This window comes from Mycetomoellerius zeteki, unplaced genomic scaffold (assembly GCF_001594055.1).
Source record: "Mycetomoellerius zeteki isolate Tzet28-1 unplaced genomic scaffold, Tzet1.0 scaffold707, whole genome shotgun sequence".
Lineage (NCBI taxonomy): Eukaryota > Metazoa > Arthropoda > Insecta > Hymenoptera > Formicidae > Mycetomoellerius > Mycetomoellerius zeteki.
Genome location: NW_017257728.1, coordinates 1,016,925 through 1,038,766, shown reverse-complemented (window position 1 = coordinate 1,038,766; position 21,842 = coordinate 1,016,925). Strand labels below are relative to the sequence as shown.

Genomic DNA, 21,842 nt, shown 5'->3' with positions numbered 1-21,842 from the left:
GGCCATTGAATCGATACAGTGGCTTATATTTTTATAAATATGTAAGTATAGATAGATAAGGCTTTAATAAGGATCATCATGTTATTTTTAATTCGTATCAGTTACCTAATTCACTTAAATCGTACCTCATCAATTTTTTTTCTTATTACCATTACTATAAACAAAACCTAATAATAAAAATATAGAATAAATAAGGAGAGAGAGAGAGAGAGAGAGAAAATATAAAAATATAAACAGAAAAATTTTCAGATTACATTTTAGTTTGTACACGATGCAAATATTTATAAAAGATAAAATTCATATAATTTTTAACTAATTTATATAGCCAAATATACCAAAATTAATATATCTAATAACTGCGGCTTTATTCTGTATTGTAGTGTTTTTATATTTTTATATAAAATTTCATAAATAAATAAGCACTAGTAGAATAATAATGTAAATAAAAAATGTTTTATATTATTTTATAATAATCGTATATTTATAATAATACATATGTGAACCGTGATCTTTCAACAGTCAAAGTTTCCCTCTGTATTTTGTTACGTACAAAAAACAATATAATATTTGAGTTTAGAATACAAATTAGAACAATAAAAAAATTTTTTTTCGATTTTTCACAACTAATTTATTAGGAGAAATATGGTACTAGTATAAACGTCCCACGATTTACACAACATTAATAAAAAAACAGAGATTCACACGCAGGGTTAAATCTGATTTTTAGCGGATTCATTGCAAAACATTTTATATTTATATTATTATCCAATTATAGAGTACCTACTCATTTATTTATCAAATACTTATTATATTATTTAGTATTTTGAGGACTATTTAATTTATGTACTCATAAATAACGAATAAAATATATATATACGTATATATAAAATATATACTACATAATATACATATAATAAGCTATAAATAAAATATATACTGTATGAGGCAAGCATGATAATAAGCATTCTCAATCATACACTTATTATTTTTATTCACTAATTTATAATTTTTAAAAGAAATATACATTTTTGGAAATCTATAGACACGATTTAGAAAACTATTTTAGTTACATATCACGACCGCCCACGTCACTGTGGCTTGAACCATGCGGAATCATCTCATGGATTAAAACTACGTGAAACTTAATAAGGTCTTCGCAAGAGATTAGCCTCATTCCCTCCCTTTCTTAATAGACACAGAATGTCCATTAACGTGAAAATACGATCTTGATTCCGTAACTTCCTCATTTTTACCATTAATATCGAGGAAAAATGAAGCGATAAATTATACGGAAAAATCACGCCTCGTTTATTCAACAAAATATTATTTATAAAACGAAATTATACATCGTAACTTTTTGACAAGATAGTCCCTTGGCAAGGTAGTCCTCTTCAGATTGAGAGAGTTTATGTGGCGTTATCATTTCTTCCATTTTTCACCGTTGTCGTAACCCAGTTTGTACAAATCCTTCAAAATGACGTTGAACGTTACGGTAACAACTCCCTCGACCCTCATGCGTGTGACTGTAATATTACAAAGTAGATACAATTTGAAAGAAAGGCATTATAATCCGGGAGCTAGTGACGATTTTCCTTACGCGATTTGATATCGGCTGGAAATTTTTATGTTGTTAGTCTACTAATATACAGACTCTTCAGGGTCTGTATATTACCTCCAAAAAAGATCGGTTGATATCAAATGACGTAAAGGCACCTCATTTTTTGACATCTTTGACCTCGCTTTGACCCGTAGCCAGGCAACTTACGCAACCTCTTTACACAGATATTGTCGTTACTATATATACTTAGTGTTCAAACTACTACCCAAAAAGGTTTCAGGCAGTATTAAATGACATTTATGCATCGGGATTTTTGACGATTTTGATGAAGTGCGTTTCGGTATTGCGGCCGGTCCGAAGAACGGCACTGACTTTTCTCTTTTCTGCTACCAGTGCTACCTAGACGCCGTAACGCCATAAAAATTTTCAGCCGGTATCACGTAAAGAAAATCACATAAGGAAAATCATCACTGCACTGAGAAAAAAATATCTAATTTCAAAGAAATATTTCTTTGCTCGTATTCAAATTATTACTTTGGATCAATGAAAATTTCTTTGAAATTAAGATTTTCTCAGTGTAGCTTCCGGAATATTAGCAGCAGCGCGAAAAACATCTTAGGGTGGGTTCAGATTTTAATAGAAAAACAGAAAGCAGAAAAGCACCATGCATTCAATGCGCTGATAATAAGCAATCAGAAAACCGAAACCAGCGCGAGTTCTGATTTTACATTGTCATTTAGCTTCTCCTTCTCTCTCTCTCTCTCGCGCGTAATTTAAAATTTTATACTGAATGTCATTTATATTTTATAAACGTTTCAAAATACTTTGATAGCACTGGTCACTAATAATAGAAATAATTCAAAGTGAGTCATTCCCATGGATGTGCAGTAACTTGAAAGTAGAAGAGAGCAGATAGCCAATCACATTTGATCCATTTTATGAAGATCCAATTTGGCATGGAAAAAAAAGCTAAATGTAATTAGTTGATATTCCATGTGTCTCTCACCCTTTGTCGCTATTAGGCACAATGACTCACTTTGCATTCTTTTCACCATACTAATGACCATCACAACGTCATGAAATCAGACAAAGTAAGAGTTACTATTTTAATAATTGATTTTAATAAAGAAAGCTCAACAAAATGATGATAAATTAATCAACCATTACTTCCTTCTGTTAAAATGTGTCTCAAAATTATATTTTCCAGATATTCAGACTACTTTAACTACGATTTCCGGAATCATTAAGTGAAACTGAGTAAGAAAAATGATAAATCTAATGATTTCTGCATCTTTCCTTTTTTTTTTTGAAAGTCTACAAAGGGGTTTATGGATTTTAGGCATATCGCTTTGTAGACTTTCTTAAAAAAAAAAAATCCGTGATTTATCAAAATCTGTGATGGAACTTTTTGATCTAATATTCTTTTCCAACGACTGAAAATACATAAAGATGATCAGTCAGGTATTAGAGAAACCTTATAATACAGTGTTATTAATCATTGTCCGCTGCATCGAGATTTGTCGATTCTATATATGATAAGAGACTGAGTTAATTTTATAACACAAATACAACACCATTAATTATATTCCATTACATCTCCAGCCTCCTAGATATAATTAATTTAACACTACATAATAGACACACTAACGAGCAACGTCTTGATGCATTTCCTTACGTTCTCTGCCGCCGCCGGACGCAAGTATAGTGGGATCAATTAATTCCGGTCTTCTGCCGGTTAACCATTCCATGAAATGCTGCAGCATGGATGACGATTCCGTACTCTTTCGAGATTTCAGATTTCGTAAGTAAAACATATTAAAGCATCAAAGGACAATGCACCATTTCAAAGAAATTGAAAATTGATACGTGCCAAGTGATACGTACCAATGTAGATATGGAATTACGATCGAGTATCTATCTTTGACGAAAATCTCTGAACATCAATGTGATAAGAAATAGATTTAATGATCTCGCATCGCATGTATCATCTGACATTTTTACAGATTTCATTCCTCTTGAAACGTTGAACGACCATTATAACACTACATTTTTCGATTCATGAAATAAAAAAAATCATTATTTATATAGAGATGTATAAATTATCTTTTCCGTGAGAAATCCTATGTAGCCACTAGAAATTCGCATCTCTCTTACATAACAAATCTAAAGGAAATCTATCATTTTATTTACAAAAAAGATAAGTCTTTTTTCTCATCTTTTTACTTTCTCCTTTCTTTGATGTCTATAATCTATCTTTGCCTCTCTTTTTAATGACCGTTTCTACTAATACAACTCTATAACTTTTTTAAATGTCATTTTTTATCATGTTTATAAGTGCTCTCTGTGAAAAAACGACATTTCCGGATCACGAAAATTTGAAATTTATTTTCACTTATTAATCGATAACTAAGCTTGAAGGAATTTCACCAAAAGTCAACAACAAAAAATAGAGTTGTTACATAAATCGATGACTAATGCAGTTTACCTGCGACATTCTTCATTATTAGCTATAATTCGTCTTGGTCACAAGACATAAAACAAATATCTTCGGTTACAAAGATCAATATTTAGGTTTTGTAGCATGCTCCTATAATTCGAAATTGTATTTCTCGTTGTTATTCCTTTTATTATTTCATGAATACAGCATTGGCCATAGGTATAAAGCATTTTCACAAACTGATGATATCGTCCTATATTTAACGAAAAATAAATTTAAAAACATTTTATTAAAAAAATAATATTCATTTTTATAATAATTTGAATGATTTATTAATCCTTCTTTTATTACCGCCTTTTCCAAGAAAATGCAATAAATTGATGATGCTTTACTTATGACCAAAGCTATTATATGTTATAAATCAAATTACAATTTCTTTAAATGGCGCTCTTATTCCATATGTTTTATCTACTGATCGTGTTGCTATTATGCGTGAATAAGATTTAATGCACAATTAAAAGTTCATCCGGAGAAAAATGTTTCATATACAATTATATATAATTTCATAACATTATATAAAATTATATATAAAATTGACATATTTTATATATAATTATATATTTTTCCCGGGTGGGTAATAGGAACAGGGAATAGCAGATTTCAAGCTATAGAAACTGTGTCAGATTGCACGGTTTCTCATAGGATGAAACCTATAATTTGCTGTTCCTATTGTCTGTGCTTAATTCAGCTGTGTCTCAAGCTTAATACCTTTTCTCATGATATCCAGTTTTCAGAGGTAAATGACACACTCCGTATCCCCTAATGACGTCGCGACCGAAAAAATCCAAGCCGTAAATCGACATGATAAGCTGTGGCCCTATTTGATAAATACATATTTCACTATTTGTGAAGACTACAAATATGAAACGTACATATGAAAAGCATGGAAAAATTTTTTTTCACATTTTTTTATACGCGTTTTATCCTTCGCTTTATAACGCGTGTCATAAAAAATATTTCTGCACATCACTCACATCCATGTGGATTTGTACTCTTAAACGTAATGTCCAATGGAAAGTTCCATACGGCGAGATTTCTAGGCTCGTTGCTGCATTTGCACATTTGCGTCAGCCCTTCTTCGATTCCCTATGAAAAATGACATTCTACTTTAAATTCGTGATTTCACAAATTAAATATCTAAAAGTTATTTCGATTTCATTGCGAATTCATTTAGACTATAAAAAGGGTACCTTTTGAATCCGAAAAAGAACTCATATAATTGATGACATAAAAGTGAATTGTTTTGGGACCCTTAGGAATACTTTTAGAACAGAAGTGGGATGGAAAAAGAATTCATTTCGTAAGTCAGGAATGAAAAAAGAATTCTTTTTGGATTCTCTGTGCTATCTGGATTAAGATCATCAGTATACCGGCTCTCCATCTCAATATTTATCCTATTATAATATATAAATTATTCTTCAAATTTCTTAAAACTATTAATTATGAATTCAAAAGCAACCATAGAGACAATAATTAATTTACGTTAGCTCAAATAGAAATAAAAAATACAAAAATAATAAAAGGCATAGAACATTTAAACCACCGCATGCTAAGTCTTTTTGCGCAAGATTCGTTCTATTCGAATTTGTTAAATAATAGAAATCTTGTGCATAAAAAATTCAGCGTGTGGTTTAAATGTTCTACGCTTTTTATTGTTTATGTTTATAAAGCCATTACTTCTTTCTCATTAATATTTTTATTATTGTTAAAATATACGAATAATAAACAATTCATAGAATTTTGCAATTAATTAATTATATTTAATAATATCATTTTTCAGACCGCGTGTATGTGAGAAACACAACCGATAAATAAGAGCCCTATACGGTCGAAGCTAGATCTTAAAATGCTTTAAATAATTCAATCTTGAATCACTAAATATGATATACTATATGTACTTGACATATATACCACAATTGTAGTCTAACGAACTGTGCACCGAAATATTTCCGAACTAAACACAATTAAACCACTATAGTAAATTTCGCGAATTAAATTAAATTCTAATTTCGATGCTCAATCAGGCATCATACCATATTTCCAAGATATTAATATGCTGAAAATATATTTAGTTGATATAATTTCGAAATTTTATTGAAGTCAATAAATATTATATTCTAAACATAAAAGGAGATTATACGAAGTTTTTCCTTCTGATGTCGTAATTCAATATTGTCGCATATGCCTTAGATTCCGTTATGACAATAACTACTTAATTTTATTATTCCTTTCGACTTTCTTTTATTACTATGGGAGCTTACCGCAACGACGCTCCAGTCAGGTCCAAAATGAAAACTGTACTTGCAATAAACGTTATTGACCTCGTAGAACTCTGCATGCTCGATAGAGCCGATAACAGAGAGAAAAAATTGTCCTTCCACTGACATACTCGTCGACAAAAGAAAGCTTTGCTTCCTTTTTCGAGTTTGTAACCAATAATACCCTGATAACTCGCCCTTTACAAAACACTCAAGGCTCTTAATGCTCTTAACCTTCTGTTTATATAATCGAACTGCAAGTTGTTACCATGGAAATGACGCATGTGTACTTAAAATGATAACGCATCGTTGCCGGTTGCGTGTGGATTATGTGGCGAGCCGTAACTGTATCGTAGAATTTTTAGACATTTTTAGATTACTAATATTCTCGAAATTTCTTTGAGATGATTCTCTAACAAATAATTTATTAATAGCAATGGTGCATAATTTTTTTACGATACCTTTTCTCTGAAATTTGACATGACCATTACCTTTTCATCATTTATGTAGGTGAAAAATAATTTTAAAAATTATTTATATCAATGTAATGTCAGTTTATTATAACTTTCATTTATATATAGATAAAATTTAATATTTTTTAATATTTTAATGCACTTATACAATATATAACGTTTATCTTTATAATTGCTAATATACTAAAATAAATTGCATATTAATGCATATTGAGAGCGGGCAAAAAACCAAAATTAAATCTGACACAAAAGAAAATAATTTTTGAATTAATGAAATGTGCTTCCATGGAATCAATAGGCGAGTTCAAGACGGCAAAGCAGCTAAGCATGCTTACCGACCGATTGAATATAATTGGTTGGATCTGTAAGGGCGCGTTCCACTTAACGTTCGCAACGCTCGCGAGCATCATTTCATCCTTGTTTAATATTTGTAAACGACAAGAAGACTAGAACCAGGAGAGTCAACTCGCGTGGTGGGGGTGAGTCAAAAAGCGTCACCCGCTGCTTACCCCCAACCCCTGTTGAGGACGATGCTCAGTAGTTCACTGAGTACCTCACAAAATTGGAATATTGTTTTTCGATTTTCTTTATCTCCAGGATTGAAGTCACAATTTCGAACACAGCACACTCGCTTGGGCATCGTAAATCACATCGGATTAAATTTTTACGGTTTATGTTTAGTTCAAAATTCAATCAAACAGAAACAAGGTACGTTGACATGCGCAGTCACGAATTGAAACCGACTATGTAGAGCAACAGAGAGGATGAAGCGCAAGAGTGGGGGGTGTCGTTCGTTTCCACTTCTTGCCTCACCCCCACTACCGCTTTTACGCCGAGTTGACTCTCCTGGTTCTAGTTTTCTTGGTAAACGATAAGGATGAAATGATGCTCGCGAGCATTGCGAACGTTAAGTGGAACGCACCTAAGTAACAACCAAAGGTTTGTTCGCGTCGCAAGCTCCAACTTTCTCCAACATGCTCCTACCATACCTCCTATTCACTCTATCAAGCGCGTTGGAGTGAGTAAGAGCTATGGTAGGAGCATTTTGGAACATGTTGGAGCATGCGACGCGACAAACCTAAAGTCACTAGATTTCTAAAGTAGCGCAATTAATTTCAGAGATGTTGCGTCAAAATGGCCGAAGTGCACATAGTACACGATTCCAAGCATAGTGGTTGGGTGGTTCATCTTTTAAACTGTACTTATATGTCCCTTCGTGCACTTTCATGCACTAAACTTCTACAACAAATAAACCCGTATTAAATTAAAAAACACATAAATTAAGCATTCGTACATATTCTTTTGTTCATAAATAAACTAATTAAAATTAAAAAACATTGCTTTACATACCTGACGGCTTCATTTTCTTAAATAAAGTACATATATACGTCGGTGATATATACAAGTCATAAATTCGAAATGGCCGCGTTTTGCGTCAAAATTTCTATAATTGACCCAATGTAGGAGATAGTCGATCATAAATTATGTTCAGAATTCTTTTTTATTTTGCAATCCTATAATAATATAACATAATCAACAAAGGCTTTGTTATAATATAATAAGTTATAAATATAATATGAGTCAAAACAAGGAGCATGTAAGCCTAGCTGGATGTTTTTTGCTAATTTATTCTTTATTCTGATAATAAATATAAATAATATTAAGACTAAGAACGACCGTATATATGAATACATCAATTACGATAGAGAACGCCATTAGCGGTAAAAGTTAGATGTTTCGAATAATACATTATATATTCTTTATTAAATCGATTTATTTCTGTTTTGACTAAATACAAGAATTTTCATATTTAATTAAGATTTATTTTCATCGGTCTAAATTTATATCTATTGATTAAGAATTAAATCAAATTTTACTGTAAAGAACTATTATAAGTTAAATTATTTATTCATTTTATATATGCACATATATGCATCCTGTCTGTGAGTATGCCACGTGATCTGAGTGTATCACGTAATATTATATGAAAACAGTGAATATACCACGTGATCTAAGAGTGTATCATGTATATATTATATGAAAACACTCCGTGTTTATATACTATGTGAAAGTATATGTGAACTTAAAAAACATGGCGCTACCTTCAAACATGACGGTAAAGTCGGCAGTCTAAATACAGAAGTATCTAGATAGTCTATGCTGAAATTAGCTTTTTCAGCTGATTATTTGACTGATATCTTAACTGATATCGTATAGCTAAGTATCTTTAAATTCTTTGAATTGCACATTGTTTCGTCTTCGCATAGCATGCACGACATCAACAACATAACGCTTGACGCGACGGAATTAATGAAGATCAATTAAGGAAATTCATAGTATATTTGGCTTTTTTTTTCGAAACAGTACATTCTTCTAAAACCAGTTAACAACTAGAAAATAATGATGTCGCTTCCTCGTTGATAATAAGTATTGTATATTTATGTACATGTAGCAACGCCTCAAACTGTACACAATTCTGAAATGAGCGCATTGACCAATACGCGTGACTACGCATTGACATAGAATAAGACTATCCGTCAGAGTTTTGTCAAATTTGTGAATATACATTCTCTTCGCATTGTATAAGTGATTAGTACTGTCAAGTAAAAGTGAGGCAAAAGGCAACGAACTAACTAAAATTGACTAACACCATACATCTAAAATATATCTAAGACAGTATATCTGAATTTTGTCTTTAGATGTATTTTGAATATTTTTATGATATATAGACGTTTGCGTTGAGCTGCGATGGCTAGACCGGGATCGTACCGTATCCATTCACTTATCCAAGAGAACAGATATGTGATGACATTGTACTACTCTGATTGGATTCGTTCCATTTAACATATTTTTCTCTTCCATTTCCGCATATAATGACTCTTTGAATAGATATCCACTCAGCGGTTAGTTTATCGTTCACCACTCGATATTTCCTTCATGCGATTCAAAGCAGAACCGGCTTTGAACCAACCGATCTGCTGCTCATTCATTGTGTGGTTCAGACTGATGGTGTCTACCTTGCCGTCTTTGTGTTTGATTTGTGCTTGGACCGGCTGAAAAAATCACATCAAACAAAAGGAAAAATAAATAGAACATTCGAAAATTTTATACGTCAGATATTAAAAGTAAAATTAAAGTTAAAATATTTAATAACATTTTTTAATTATACATGCGTGTGTGTGTGTGTGTGTGTGTGTGTGTGTGTGTGTGTGTGTGTGTGTATTTGTAATAAATTCTTTGCAGCGTTCTAAGACTTAAAGGGATGCTGGAGTGAAGGGTAATTATGCATATTAGGACCGACCTCACAGATTTCAATGATTTTGACATATGTTGTAAAGGTCATGACAAAAACTTTTATATGGAGCAAGTGTTAACCTCAGATGGCAGTTGTACGAGCTAGAAAAAGTGAATTTTATTTTTTTCCGATTTTCTCGTGAAATGGTGTTTCACAGGATTGTTTTTATACGTTCTTTAATACTGTAAAAAAAATTTACAATCCGTAAAGCCAATTCGAAGAATTTTCCTTGAATGTAATCGTAATAAAACAGGGGGTTTTTAGGATTCCCTTAGCGGCGTCTACAATGGAATTTTAAGGCGTAAAACTTAAGCTTTAAACTCTAAGCCGTAAGAAATTGATCAATCACAATCGAATATGAGGAGAATATTCGACTATTGGTTAATTTCTTACGGCTTAGTGCTCAAGGCTTAAGTTTTACGCCTTAAAATCTTATTGTAGATGCCGTTTTAAGACGCTTATTAGCATCACTAACTAAATTAACGACCAATTTAATCGGATATTAATGTTTAAGCTTCAGTTTGCGATTACGTTTCAAAAATCTAACAGTATATATGTATAATTGAAAAATGTATTTAACGTTTACATAAAAATATTATTAGACACCAAGATCCAGTCTCGACTATATTTATGGTTACTGTCTTACTTATTTAAAATATTTCCTTAAGTTTCTGGATCCTTTTGTTTAACTTATTTTCATGTTACAAGCAAAACATTTTTTACAAACCTTGCCAGGTGTAAGATTATTCAACCCGAGAAGACTGATCTTGTCGCTAGGCTGAATTTTGTCGTAATCCGCAGGGTTGGAGAAGGTCAAAGGCAAGAGACCTTGCTTCTTCAAATTTGTCTCATGTATACGTGCAAAACCCTTCACGATGATGGCACGACCGCCAAGATGGCGTGGTTCCAGGGCAGCGTGCTCCCTGGAGGAACCTTCACCATAATTCTCGTCACCCACCGCAACCCATTTTACATCATTCTTCTTGTAATCTCGTGCAACGTCAGGCACGGCACCCCATTCATTTGTCAATTGATTCTTGATCTTATTCATCTCGCCATTTTCAGAATTAACAGCACTAAAAAGATGATACGACAAATGCAGTTGACATAACATTATCGTATTAATAATATACACGTAATTTTGAAAAATTTATTCTTATATTTCTCTTACTTCAAAAGTGGCACAACTAAAAAAAATTAACCAGTAGAAAATAAGAAATAACGGCTTATAATAGTCGAAGCTGAATCTTTAATGTTTAAATAATTTCATGTGAATTTGCATATACTAATGCAAACTTTGTACATACATATATTCTATATTTGTAGTTATTTGCATTGAGCACCAAATTAATTTTTTCGGACTTAGAAACGCAGCTAAACTACTGTAGTTAATATCACAATTGACGCTCAATAAGAATTTTTTAAGAGATCTTAATATGCTGGAAATCTCTGTGAATAAATTTACTTTTTATAGCCAAAATATTATCTCGGCCGGGAATCGAACCCGGATCTCTAGCATTCCCTTGAGTTACTTTCATTCTCTGATTTAAAAATCTTAATTTATATGATATGCTTTATAATATGCTGCTTACCCAAGGAACATATTGTTGGAAATATTATCAAGATGTCCACGATACTTAAGCCACGGCCCAGCCGCGGAGATGTGATCCGTGGTGCACTTGCCTTTTACTTTAATCAGGATCGTCAGATCCTCTAGATCATTGCCATCCCATTTATCAAAGGGTTCCAGCAACTGTAATCTTTGGCTTTTGGGATCTACATCGACCTTAACTTTGCTACCATCTCTTGGTGGTTCGTCGTAAGTGTCCAGACCGGGGTCAAAACCACGATTGGGTAATTCGTCACCTGTAAAAATAAATAGATTTATTTAGTAAAACATATGTGTATGTATATGTATCATAAATATATACACGAAAGGAATAATGTTAATAGCAATCTACCTTTACAGAAATTGTACTTCCTTACTGGAAGTAATTAATTACTAATAACAATGCTCAAAATAAGTAAATAATCACTACCTTTCAGTATTAAATTTTCAAGATTGGGAAATAATTCGTTCCTTCCAACAAGTTCTAGATAGAGTTATTATTTTTTAGTAACTACAACTTACTTTATTCCTTTTTTTCTATCTATAACTGTGACTTAATTTAGTTACATTTTTTGGTAACTAGTAACTAAATTAATAATTACTCTCTCTTTTATATTCACTTTATATATCTCAAATTTATTCATCAACATATAGGCTTATCATAATAAAACCAAAATAAAATAAATAATCAGTAATTATTTCTTGTGACTAAAATATATCTTTATCCCTGATAATCATTGCATTCTGTAAATGTCTGTATTAAGAATTAAGCTAAGAGCCTTTTAATGTGTAACGCGTCTTAATATTGTATTATTACCAAATTAACAAAATTATTTTCAATTAACTGCTGTTAATATGTTATAATAATGTTTTTCCGCGTATTTTTTGCTAACAACTGTGTGATAAATTTTGCGACATATGATAAATATCATCAACTAACCATATGGATTGTCCAGGAGAAATTCCTTTCCATCCTTGCCCTTTAATCTATCTTTCACCGGATTGAAATCAAGTTTACCAGCGATGGAAAGAGCGGTAACAAGCTCGGGACTTGTTACAAACGCGTGCGTCGCTGGATTAGCATCATTCCTACCCGTGAAGTTTCGATTGTATGATGTAACAATCGTATTTTTGTCTCCCTTCTTAATATCCTGGCGATTCCATTGACCAATGCAGGGTCCGCAGGCATTAGCTAACACTGTACCACCGAATTCACGAAGCGTTTGCGCCTAGAGCAAATTAAAATGCTATTATATAAACAAACAATAACATAAACAATTCTCTGATATTTTTGTTAAAAAAAATGTTTTTGATGTTTTTAATTTTTTGCGCTTCTCTTTCTATTATATTTTATATTATATTTTCAATTTTTCTTATATTTTTTTAATTTTTAATTATATTTTATATTATTTTCAATTTTTCATAAAATAAAAAACCATTTTATATTGATGGATAACCTTTTATGAAAAATCACTTAAAAAGTCATATCGAGTCGAATTGTACTCTATATATTTCTTGATCCATAATCGTATGTCAATATGCCCTCTTATGCAACAAATTTCTTTGTGTTCTTGTGAGAGATGCATTAAAGAACGAATCACTTTGCTTTAAAACGAATCTTTTGCTCATCCTGCAAATACGCCTCGCTAACACTATCTAGAGCAAATTAATGTTATTATATAGTGTCATACAGTGCAAACACAATTTTGGGACACTTTTGCTAAACAAACCTATTTCATTAACACACAATCTTATGCGCTTTTCTTTCTATTATATATTTTTTGACAAAAAAAAGGTTACATATGGCCATGGGTCTAGACACTTGGACCAATAAGATCATTAAGATCATCTTTTCGATAACAATGACAGATACAATTTCGACACGTACAACCTTTTTTGTAGGTCTTATCAATATGAATCGAATTAGTCCTATGTAATATCAGTCATTTTGCCATGTTTGTCATCATTTCCCAGATAATACCTCTTTTATCTAGACCTGTGCATAGATAACTTTTTTTTGTCAAAGGGTGCATGATGTAAGACCTTATATCATGAAAAAATACATTTTATATTATACAATATTTTCAACTTTTTACAAAATGTATTTTAATGATAGATAATTACAAATAACTTTTTGTAAAGAACGATTTAAGAAGTTTTGAATATTGTAGGAGATATTAAAACATCGTATTGCTTATAAACGATATACTCGGAAAAAAATGTCCAATAATTATGAATGTACTATTTCTTGTAAAAATATTCATCAAAAAAAAAAAATTATTATTATTAAGAAAACAACGCTAGATCATTTGAATAAATGGTAAATGTTTAATATAATGCCCTCCTTCTCCTCCTCCGATTTTCCTGTATTTTTTGTGTATTTTTATGCGTGGAATATATTTCGAGAAGGAAAATCGTCATAAATTTAAAGTCTATATATAATTTTACAAATTGTAAAAACGGAAAACTTACAATACCATCGCGCTCGATTGTCGCGCGAATTTGCTCGGATCCAGGAGTGACGTTAAATGCAGATTTTGCTTTCAAGCCGTGTTTCAGAGCTTGCTTAGCGATGTTTGCGCATCGACCCATGTCCTCGTAAGAGCTATTAGTGCAGGAACCGATCAGACCGACTTTAATCTCATTTGGCCAACTATTCTTCTTAGCAACTTCGCCTGTGACGATCAAAAAAAAATAGATATCTTTGTAAAGATAGAGATAGAGAAGAAGTGAAACTATCTGTATGTTTTGAGTTTTCCCGTATAATTTAATTACCCAATTTAGAGATCGGGTGAGCTAAGTCCGGCGTGAAAGGTCCATTCACGTGCGGCTCGAGAGTCGACAAATCTAGCTCGATAATCTGATCATATTTAGCATTAGAGTCGGCCGTTAACAGACTCTTATGTTGATCAGCAGCTCCAGCAATCTCTGAACGTCCGGTTGCCTTCAGATAATCTTGCATTCTATAGTTGTATGGGAAAATCGAGGTAGTCGCACCAATTTCGGCACCCATATTGCAAATGGTGGCCATTCCAGTGCAACTGATACTATCAACACCTGGTCCAAAGTACTCTACAATGGCGCCGGTACCACCTTTGACGGTAAGGATACCGGCTACTTTTAGAATAACATCCTTGGGACTGGTCCAGCCTTTGAGTTCGCCCGTGAGTTTTACGCCAATGACCTTGGGACACTTGAGCTCCCATGGGATGTTCGCCATTACATCGACAGCATCGGCACCGCCAACACCGATACACAAACAACCTAGACCACCTCCGTTCGGCGTGTGTGAATCGGTACCGATCATCAATAGACCGGGGAAGGCATAATTCTCAAGGATAATCTGATGGATAATGCCAGAGCCAGGATTCCAGAAGCCAACGCCATATTTAGCACCCGCAGTCTTCAGGAAGTTATAGACTTCTTTGTTGATGTCCTTGGCTCGTTGCAGATCTTCATTACCGCCGATCTGAGCCTCGATTAAGTGATCGCAGTGTATGGTGGAAGGTACTGCGACTTTCGGTAGACCTAAAAGAAAGAATTCTCTATTTATTACCGTAATCAGAGAAAGACTGTAACTTATAATAACTTTATTGTAAAATATGAGAAATGTTTTACACAGAGGTGACAATAGAAAATATCAAATTATGCTTCAAAAAATGAAGCATATAATAATGTTGTTTTTACGAACATAGATCCTTGATACACTTATTATAAAATATACACTATTATAAAATTAATAATAATACATTAAAGAAAGATGGTTTTTAAAAAAGTCAAAGATTTAATACATGTAATAGTGACGCATATACAGGAATACAAAATTAGGGTAAATATTATATCTGCGACATTATCATGTCTCCCGATATATAATAATTTAAAAATTAAATTACATACAATTAGATACAATACATATTAGTAGAAATGATAATAAGAATGACGATTGTGATATACAAATATATAATACGTCAGAGAATGTCTTTGGACTTTTCGTACAAACTTTGACAGTATATTCTATGAGCTGAAATATAATAAAAATCTCTATCTCTATTATAGTATAAAATACGATTAGAAGACAATTTTACCAGAACTAATAAATTGCAACATCGCCATTTGAGCAGTCGCGTCCTGCATGGCGACACGATCCGGTCGCAATCGAAGGTAGCTGGTGCCGCGGACAATATCTTGTTTGTCAGGCTCATCCAGGTGGGAATATAAAACTTTTTCAGACAGAGTTAGCGGCCGATTCAATCTGAAAGGACATCGCTTTGAAAGCAAGTAAAAATAGTAATTGATGGATTATATTATCACCTTCAAACAACTAGCTTGAAAATGGATTATCAGAAATTTTTAATAAGATATGAATCAAGACTATAATATTTACAATTATAAGTGAAATTTAGATCAATAAAAATAAATGAAATAAGAAAAAGAATTCTATTGTCGATCAAAACGAATCTTAGTATTTGATAATGTTCATACATAAATTTGCAAGTACACTACGCAAAAAAATTCTTTTCACTTGGTCTGTCCTCCAAAAATAGGTAATATTCAAGAGAGAGTGTAACTTTGTCAAAAATTATCGTAACGATATCGAGACATTTGAAAAAGCATTTTAAAGTTTGAAGTTTCTACTTCGAGATCAGTGTATGATGTCAGTGATATTTCGATCTAATTGATTTTTTATAAAGTTATAGGGATATACAGAGTGTCTCAAAAATAGGGTAGGAGCAATGAAGGCGAAGAAAGGGTCAAGAGGAACAAAAAGTCTTACACCATTTTGAGATATTCACTGTAGTTATCGAATTAATAAAGAAAACCAATGTAAGCCAATGATATGCGGTGCCAAGCCGCACCGCGCGAATTCGTAGCACGGCCATATCTCACTCGACAGCGGCGCGGCGGCGCGCAGCGAGGGAATAGCGCGTAAAAGCTCTATACAGGGTTTATCTGAAATAACGTACACTAATCACTACAGTGCTATTACTTACTAAAAAACTATTACTTACTAAAAAAACTGAGTAGAAAAGTCCTGTATCATTTTACAATTTTCGCAATAGTTAACAAGATATTAATTACTAAAAATCGCTGTGCGTGCGTGCGTGCGTGTGTGTGTATGAATATTGGTTTTCAATCATTTCTTACTCAAATACTATCAACTTTACAGAAAAACTGCAACAGACAAAAATCATTTATTTTCTTTTCATAAAACTCTAAGAATTTTTTATTAACTTTGTAGTATTGCATTTTCTTATTTTTACCAACATAAAAAAAATACGGTATTAAAAAATTCTGAAAAAATTCTCATAACTTTATGAGAAGAAAATAAACAATTTTTATCTCAGGCAGTTTTTCTATAAAGTTGATAGTATTTGAGTAAAAAATTATAAAAAGACCAATATTCAGCGATCTTTTGTAATTAATATCTTGTTAACTATTGCGAAAATTGTAAAATGCTAAAGGACTTTTCGACTCAGTTTTTTATCAGGAATAGCATTGTACGATTAGTGTACGTTATTTTAGATACACTCTGTATATCAAAGTAGCGCATAGATCCTCCATGTTGGACCTACTAACCATGGCTACGGTCCACTTGATGCTACAAATGCTTCGAAGCATTTTTTGATTGGTCAATTAGTAAAATTCTTTCTTCCGATTGGTCAATCAAATGCTTCGAAGCATTTGTAGCGCAAGTGGACCGCACCCCATACCCTATACCAATAATACTAAGCGCTTATTGGACTACAGACGACTAAATCGAAATGGCGGTCGAAATAGCCAATAGGAAGATTGTCGGCATTTCAGCTCGGATCAAAGGAATGTGCTACTTTGATATATAGAGCTTTAGAATAGCGCTTCGCCATCTGGCGATCCTACGTCACCCTACGTGTTTCGCCGCATCGCGCCTACACTATCCATGAAGAATATTAAAACAGAATGTGTAAACTGTAAACAGAATGGCCCGTATTCAGAACGCGATCTTACAACGATGTTAGCGCGCTAACATACTATACTTTACATCACGCATATTATAGAATTTCAGAGATAAAAGCACGTTCTGAATACGGGCCAATGTGTTTTTGCGATTTTTAATTCACGGAACTTTGTAAAGTCCGTACAAAATTTTTAGATTTCACGGATTTCCATTTGTGTACATACCTATATCTCAATAAAAGAAAGTCGGATCGTTATCTCAATTACCGATTTCAAAAGTAGAGACTTTAAAATGCTTTTTGAAAGATCTTGCTAGGACTGTTTTTTATCAAGTTCCTCTATCTTGAATTTTGCCTACTTTTCAACAAACCATTAAAAATCATTTAAAATCAGAATTAATAAGGATCAAAATTCACGTATCTCTTTGAAAAATGATTGGAGAGCAATGTTCGGAAAAGCGTTTTGTAGCTCAAAGCATAAATTTCGCACTGACTCACGTTTCTCTGTAAAAATTTTATTACAAACATCGATAATCCAAAGTGAATCCTTGTAAAATTGAAAAATAAACTTCAACTTTGATAACGTGCATGGAGTAAAGCAATTTTTTTCCGTCTCTTCAATTGTATTGTAAAGCTTAACATTTTGTATTTTACCTCTTCTTGACTATTTTAAGATTTTCTTGCAGTTTGTCATAGGGCAGGTAGCTGGTGGAGTCAAATTTGGACATTGCCACTTTTGCAGCAGCGAAACTCAAAGGACTTGCACTGAAGCATCGTTGCTGTACATCCGCCGCTAAAGTGGACAGTTTCTGCAAAGTAATTAAATCACGCTGTTCTCTTTTCTTTAATCATTCGAAAGACATATGTATATATATATAGATTATAGATCAAAGACAATGACATTGATTAATACATGTCAGCCAATTTGTCACATGCTATGCAATACCGTTTATTTCTGTATGCAGTCTCAATTACGCAAGACCTGAGATACGTGATTTGCTAATTGTACTTGCGATATTTCGTGGATACATAATTATAAATGCATCAAGATAAAATCTGCGCAGAACGATAATGCTCGGCAAAAATGATGTATCGATGATAAAAATTGTAAACAAGCATAAAATTCGCGCAGGTGCAACTAGATGTATTAGTTATGTTATCCATACTACATTTATTTCCTTGTTCCAATATAATATAGCCAACATGTAAATTTAAGCTTAAGTTTCGCGTTCTCGTCAAAACAAAACACCTGCATCATGATAAGATAACGTCTCCGAAAAAAGAATAAGTACTATATACATATAGTTTGGCATTACGTAACGCTCTTAAAACGTTTTACCCCGTGACATTTTTCATCTTTTCAATCCGTTTCGATCAATATACGTTCTATTTGCGACTCATTTTTCTAAGATTGAGACGCCCACGTGCTCTGTCCTTTCTCTTCACCTTCCAAAATTGATCCCGTTAACCGTTCCAGAAAATTGGAGCAGAGGGATACTGCGAGCACAGCAAGCACATACATCGAAACATGTTCATTCAGCACAGTTGCACAGTTTTACAGAAAATTGCGATTGTACGTAACGTACAGAAACTCCGTAGAGTATTAGAGGTCAATTGGTTGACCTCCATCCAATGAGGAGGAAGGAAAGAGACACGGAGAACTCGTAAGTCACATGCAACACAGATTTTCGATTCCATTTTCTTTTTCTTTTTACCTGTGCACGAAAAACTCGCGTGCAGTACGACATAGCGAATTAAATTAGCGTTCAGCTGCAGTTAATCTGAGAGCTACAGTCGCTACAAACGCGACAGACGCGAGTTTAAAAGGCGCGACGTTTCGCTCTCGTTTTTGCGTACTTCGTAGCAATCAGCTGCCAGTAACAACACTCTCCCGACTCCCCCAGAGCCTAGACTCTCCCCGCCGTCTTTTCTGAAAGTAAAAACTGCATCAACTACATGTATCGATCTTATCGATGTGTATAAACTTCTGAAGATGCGAATCAACGTTAAACGTAAAGTCACTAGATTTATTAAGTACCGCAATCATTCCACCATTTTGGCTCCAACAAGTGGCTCATTCAAAACGTATGCATATGTGTATGAACGTATTTTGTAAATAAAAAGGAAAATCATAAATTATATTAATCAGTGTTTTTATTTACGATATTATTCTTGTTTACATACGATTTCATAGCAACGCTTCTACTACTATGTGTATTTGATTCCGTAATATCAATATTTTCCTTTTTTAATAGTAAAGTGGATGCGTGCTATAACAAATGTTTTAATAAGTTTATAAACAATATTGTGGCAAGATGGTACAAAGTCTGTGCAACAATTATTTAAAAACATTTGTACAAACTCTATAGGTTTTAACTTATTAGAGATAAAGTTATGTTCATTTCTTCTAAATAATAACTCACATTTGTATACAATGTTATATATTTCTATGCTTGGAAATATTAAAACATTATCCTTAAATTCTCTTAATCTAATGAAAAAACTTTGATTATTATTTGGATCATTCCTGCAATCAGTTATACGTTTTATTTCATAAATATTTCTCAGATCTCAGATTACACCATTACATAATAGATCTTAGGTTAGATACATTGCACTTAATGTAGATATACGTTATGAAAAAGCACTATTTACATTTTTCGATGCCATTTTGGCTCCAAATCCTTATACATTGAGTCTTATGGATTACGGTACTTTATAAATCTAGTGACTTTATGTAACCTTATTTTGAAGCGCCTCTATGTCCACAAAACGTGTACATTGAACTACGTAGCCAATGTCCACGATCCCGTCGGTAATGTCCACGATCCCATCGATAATGTCCACGATTTTTTGATTGTGTTCTTCGCTATATCCACGATTTTCGGTCTGTTAGATAAACAAAGACGAACAATCGTTTGTTCAACAAGCGCCGATAGATTGATTGTTCGTCTTTATCTATCTAACGGATCGAAAATCATGGACATAGCGAAGAATACAATTAAAACATTGTGGACATTTCCGACGGGATCGTGGACATTGGCTACGTAGTTCAATGTCCACGTTTTGTGGACATAGAGACGCTTCAAAATAAGGTTGCAGCTAAATCCCGGGCATGGTCGCTCTCAGACTTCTCTCTGATAATGCTACGTACGTATGTATGTACATGTGTAGAAATGCTAGTGTCAAAATTGATACGTGATCACACTCGTGCTGTTTTTCAGCGTCTCATGAAATGGCACCTGGGTACCTATCATGGAACAAAATCGAAATGGATGTCGATCGAAATTATTCAACTATTCTCTAAATTTCTATTGCGTTTTCTAGGGAAAACGGAATAATTCCGATCGGAATTCATTTCGACATGTTCCGTGATAGGTACCCTGTACCGACAACTACACCAACTGGCCCCAACAAATTTTTTGGGGCCACTTTATGTACGGTCAGCGCTAAAAAGGTTGCAATACTTTTTTTCGATAGAATTCGGAATGTAGCCTACTTACAGAGCGATTGATTCTTATTTGTCGATTCATGAATAAGAATCAGTCGCTCGGTGAGCAAGCTGCATTCCGAAACCCATTGAAACAAAAGTGTTGTGTGTGTTGCAACCTTTTTGGCTCTGTACACAAAAACTGGTTCTACATTAGTCGCATCGCAGCGTCGCAAGCGTTGCGGTCCGATCAACATCAAGCTAGCTCGACTCTGATTGGACCATAACACCTGCGACACGCTTGCGACATTGCGATGCGACTAATGTAGAACCAGCTTTAAGGAAAATTTTCACAAGTTGCTCAAACTGGTTGTTTCAGCGACAAAAAGAATCGCGTGATCAAAATGAACGCTTGATATTCGTCAATTTTGACCACATGATCCTTTTTGTCGCTGAAACAGCCTGTTTAAGCAGCTCATGAAAATTTACCTTTATGTGGTATACTGAGCCCAAACGAACATGCAACACTGACGAAAGATTGCATCATTCGACCAGCCAAACACCAGTTACACCAATACCCGAAATATGCAGTCGGTGCGTCCCAGCCGAAATCACTATGGGTGAAATCCATAGACGTTGCTCAAGATTCGAGATGGTCTTAAGCTAACGCATGAACCAATCAGAGACCCGTATTAGCATCTTAAGATATTGGGCGAGTTCAAGACGACAATGCGGCTAGGCATGCTTATTGAGCAATTGAATATGACTAGTTGGATCTATAAGAAACAA

General features: G+C 33.4%; 2 protein-coding genes across 2 annotated transcripts; both read right to left on the bottom strand.

The window, feature by feature from the left end:
• Nucleotides 1-1,309: 1,309 nt before the first annotated feature.
• Nucleotides 1,310-6,491, bottom strand: LOC108729212 (B9 domain-containing protein 1). The gene is given in 7 exon segments (XM_018458213.1): nucleotides 1,310-1,523; nucleotides 3,234-3,334; nucleotides 3,455-3,476; nucleotides 4,048-4,103; nucleotides 4,764-4,872; nucleotides 5,030-5,141; nucleotides 6,317-6,491. Coding segments are annotated over 7 exon segments (630 nt in total). The 5' UTR covers nucleotides 6,443-6,491; the 3' UTR covers nucleotides 1,310-1,419.
• Nucleotides 6,492-9,634: 3,143 nt separating this feature from the next.
• On the bottom strand, nucleotides 9,635-19,530 carry LOC108729221 (probable aconitate hydratase, mitochondrial). Its single transcript, XM_018458231.1, has 9 exons — nucleotides 19,339-19,530; nucleotides 18,278-18,432; nucleotides 15,776-15,942; nucleotides 14,466-15,218; nucleotides 14,163-14,365; nucleotides 12,631-12,919; nucleotides 11,674-11,947; nucleotides 10,809-11,157; nucleotides 9,635-9,839 (listed from the first exon to the last, which is right to left on the bottom strand). The coding sequence occupies exons 1-9, from the start codon at nucleotides 19,369-19,371 to the stop codon at nucleotides 9,696-9,698; spliced, it is 2,367 nt and encodes a 788-aa protein (XP_018313733.1). The 5' UTR covers nucleotides 19,372-19,530; the 3' UTR covers nucleotides 9,635-9,695.
• Nucleotides 19,531-21,842: the final 2,312 nt, after the last annotated feature.